The sequence below is a fragment of the Hyaloscypha bicolor genome, assembly GCF_002865645.1.
Source record: "Hyaloscypha bicolor E unplaced genomic scaffold K444scaffold_142, whole genome shotgun sequence".
NCBI classification, from domain to species: domain Eukaryota; kingdom Fungi; phylum Ascomycota; class Leotiomycetes; order Helotiales; family Hyaloscyphaceae; genus Hyaloscypha; species Hyaloscypha bicolor.
The window spans coordinates 27,669-31,565 of NW_020194644.1; the positions used below are offsets into that span (position 1 = coordinate 27,669).

General features: G+C 48.4%; 2 protein-coding genes across 2 annotated transcripts; one reads left to right on the plus strand and one right to left on the minus strand.

The window, feature by feature from the left end:
- Window positions 1-718: 718 nt before the first annotated feature.
- Window positions 719-1,892, plus strand: K444DRAFT_668062 (uncharacterized protein; the record flags this gene model as incomplete). The annotated part of the gene is made up of 2 exons (XM_024887364.1): window positions 719-1,325; window positions 1,387-1,892. The coding sequence occupies 2 exons, from the start codon at window positions 719-721 to the stop codon at window positions 1,890-1,892; spliced, it is 1,113 nt and encodes a 370-aa protein (XP_024730352.1).
- Window positions 1,893-2,138: 246 nt separating this feature from the next.
- K444DRAFT_635254 (uncharacterized protein) lies at window positions 2,139-3,607 on the minus strand (the record flags this gene model as incomplete). The annotated part of the gene is made up of 4 exons (XM_024883836.1): window positions 2,139-2,314; window positions 2,373-2,754; window positions 2,804-3,102; window positions 3,154-3,607. The coding sequence occupies 4 exons, from the start codon at window positions 3,605-3,607 to the stop codon at window positions 2,139-2,141; spliced, it is 1,311 nt and encodes a 436-aa protein (XP_024730353.1).
- Window positions 3,608-3,897: the final 290 nt, after the last annotated feature.

A 3,897-nucleotide genomic window follows, 5' to 3' on the forward strand; every position in this document is an offset into this window, starting at 1 on the left:
ATGATATCGTCGGTCCGTCGGTAATTGTCGGCCACGCTACCACCTGTTGAGCCAAGCGTATCCGATCGGCAGCGCATAGCGAATCGGGAGCATGTCGCATGCCGCCTTGAGGGCAGCCTCTACTGAGGCCTTGGACCTCTATACTCTCGAACCAACGGTTCTGGAGATCACTATGCAAAGACGAGGATCTTGTTCCAAGTATCGAGACGCCAGAATTTCGCAGCCTTGCCTCGACATTGGAATTTTGAGCACAGTGTAAATACTTCGTCTCCATCCTGGATCCTGCAGAGGGTTGAAATACCCCGAGAACTGTCATGCAACTACATGCACGTCTAAGGCATTAATTATCTCCCCAACATGGGAGCCTAAACTAAGGCGGAAGAGTGCATTTGGGCATGAAAACAGTCCATGAAGAGACGAAGGCCTCTCAACCTCACATAGGTCAGACTACTGACCGACTTGAAGCGGTGAGGAAATAATGCTTCCATATGGGACAGAGGAAGCATTCTCATGCAGGGTTCCCATGTCCGCTTATCTGCATTCACATGTATTCAAGGGCTGTTGATGAGGCTGGCTACCAACAAAATAGCACACTTCCCAAATCGCAATCAAAAGCCTCAAAATATATGCTAGGCTAGACAAGACAGGCTGTCTTGAAGCATACACTCCCTTTCGAACTTTGTAAATCACCTCGTCTTACGCCCATGCTTCGAGCACCATGAAGACCAAGCCAGGAACAAGTCAAATGACAGGCTACGAAAAAGTCGCACACCTAATGACTCATCATGCAGAAATGGCGATGTTCCAACGGTTTGATTTTTTGAATACCCTGAATGCGTTGTACCTTCAGGCGGAGCTTGTGCATCTTCAACGAAAGATGAAGGGTTACCTAAGTAGCGGATTTAGACCCGCAACGAGCACGGTGGCATCCAACAACCAGAGCGGCATTGCATTAGGGATTGAGCTGCACAGTGTGCAGCACGCTGAAGCTTGTAACAATGCAAATTCCGGAACAGAACATGCTGTTGCAACTACAATCATAGCGCGAGAAGCAAGAATGTCGGAGGAAGGACAAATCCAGGAAAAAGACATAGCAGATGCAGTAGGGAGTGGGGGCCCAGCAGTCGAAGGCATAGCCAAAGGCATAGAAAGACCCGGGTCTCGCTTGGAAGCTGAGGCGAGGAGCGGAACGAGTTCAATGAGCAGCATAGGTCTTCCAGATCCTGCAAGAGATTGGTGGGACCTTGCCAACGCCGAAGAGGACACCGAGGAAGCTGAGGCATGGAGAACAATGCTCGAAACCCGAGCAAAACTAAAGGAATACAGTAGGGTCCCTTTCTGTCCCTAGCGAGGCCAGATGCAGTTCATCTTCTAACCTCCTCTCAGACGAGACACTACTTCTCCAGAAGCAACTGCGAACCGGCGCGTCGCCAAATTCAAGCGACCTCGCGTTCGTGCGTCGGTGGTTTATAGATGAGAAGATGGGTGACGACCCCCTGATTGGACAAGATAGGGAGTTATGGGAGACCTCCTCACGCTCTGATCTTATCACTCTCAAACCACGAAGATCCGACGATCCGCTTGCTGCCTTCTTTCTGAAGAGGGTCTTCATTTGGTGGCACCATTGCCTCGGCCACCGAGTAAAGAAGCCGGCAGATGAAGAAGCGAACTATTTTGAATACAGAGACAAGAACGTGCTGAGAGTAGCCGATTGTCTAAGTTCGATCATCTCGTCAATGCTCCTCGTCGTTTCGATACTGGTATTGTATTTTGTCAATAGTATGTTGGCAAGGCTAGGGATTGTGGCGGCGTTCACAATGCTGTTTTCGCTCACTTTGACATTGGTGACGAACGCGAGGAAGGCGGAGGTCTTCGCCGGGACTGCGGCGTGAGTGCTCCCTCGTACCTCCTTACTTTTCGAGTCGTATTACAAAACATTCGTGGGCATGCTAATGAAAATCTTGCACAGATTTGCTGCTGTACAGGTTGTTTTTATTAGCAGTACAATTAACTCTATCCCACCCACAGGGATTCAGTAAAATCCTTTCCGTTAATATCAGCAATATTGGAACTGGTCCAGCCAAACTCCTCATATCCCATGCGCCCGTTATTGCTGTATAGTATACCCATTCTATATTTTATCTACCCGTGGAAGGTTCCCCATTTTGATTACCGTTATCGTTTTTATCCTTCGTCTCTTGTTCCTGTTTCCGCTTCCGCTTCTGCTTCTCTTCCCTCTTCTTCCTGCCACGCTCATGCTTCTCGGCCTCCTTGTTTTTCTCCGCTTTTTTGGGATTCTGTGGTGCGAGTTTCTCTGCGAAATATATTAGCTATGTGGTGTTTAGAGGACACTATGGTGGTTCTAGACGTACTAGAAGGTTCCGCTGGGATCAGCGGATATACTGGTTGCGCCAGAAGGTTGAAATTTCGAAGATCGTCTGCTCCAAGCATTATTTCAAAGTGGGTGTCGCGATCGGCGATGAAGAAGTCGGCACTGTATACCTTAGCTTCGGGAACTCCGGCCCTCTGGAAGTTGAGCCGGGTTGTCCTTTTAGCGGAGAAACTATTTCCATTGAAATCCTGAAAGCAGTACTCTTGTCCATGATCTGCAGCTTTAGCTTCTAGCTTCTCGAATATGTTTGGCGATATCCAATTAGAACCGTGGCAACCAGTATCGAACAGTATTTTGAATCCATGTGTGGGCTGTTGTCCGTCTTGCCAAATATCGTAACCTCGGCAGTACCACGAATTGAACTGAACCGCGTTAGACTGCACGACTTGACCTGAATACACAGATGTCTACCTTAAATCGTTGAATCAAGGATCTGGACCTTGGTATCCCCTTTTCAGTGTCCCCAGGCGGTTTGCGGCGCTTCCAAACACAGAACCACCACGATATCGCAACTATGATTGTAGCAACACAAATCGCCAGAGTGAGTTGCCAACCAAACTTATTCCAGTTGCTCACTGTCGTCCCAGAGGTGCCTGAGTTATGAGAAGGCTCCGCAGATGTGGTATTCGGGGATGTAGGGTTCGTATACGTAAGATTCGAGGATGTGAGAAGTGAGGTCGTTGCCTGGAGAGTAGATTGCGAAGTTTGGCCTGATTTATGTTAGCTGCTGCCTGTAATAGCAGAGGCATAAGGACATATACCGGAACTGACTGTCATTGGTGTGGTCAGGACAACTGCCGCTAATCCTGTTCTATATTGTCCATTGCTAGAACAATAGTCGTAAGCGATCATTTTGGCCTCTATGTAGTCCGGCTGCTTGTCGGCGGTCGTAGTCGATAATGGACAAGAGACTAGGCCGCAGCTACGAGCAGATGCAGCGATGTTGTCAACGCTGGAGCATAAACAAGCTGCTGGATTGTCGCCTTGACAAGAGAGATAACTGGAAAATGAACTGATTGCTCCATTTACGCAGCTTTGGGCACAAGCATCCGCTTGGCCCCAGCGAACGACCTGAGTGAGTTGAACTGCTGCTGTGGTAGAGTGAGACTGGGTAGATCGAGGTGGGAAGCTAGATGTTGATGTGATCATGGCGGAAACAGTTGCAGATGCCAAGCCACTCGAGATCAAGCACGCGAGAAAAAGGAGGGGATGCATTGGAGCTTTTGGTCCACGGATTCGTAGTATGTTTGTCGCTATAAAGAAGTAGTATATGGTGATTGATGTGCCATGATCGAAGACGTGAAAGTCGAGAGCTTGCGAACCCGCACAAGAAACTGCCACTTGTCGGATCAGTGAAGGTAGCAAAGTCTCGTAGTTATACTTTTGTTAACTCAGCAACTCCACGATGAGTCAAGAGCTGCAATTCTGGTGAGGGTCAAACACTATTCATCTTTCCTATTAGCGATAATAATCGCGAAATTCAGTGACGCTTAAAAAGTTAAGGC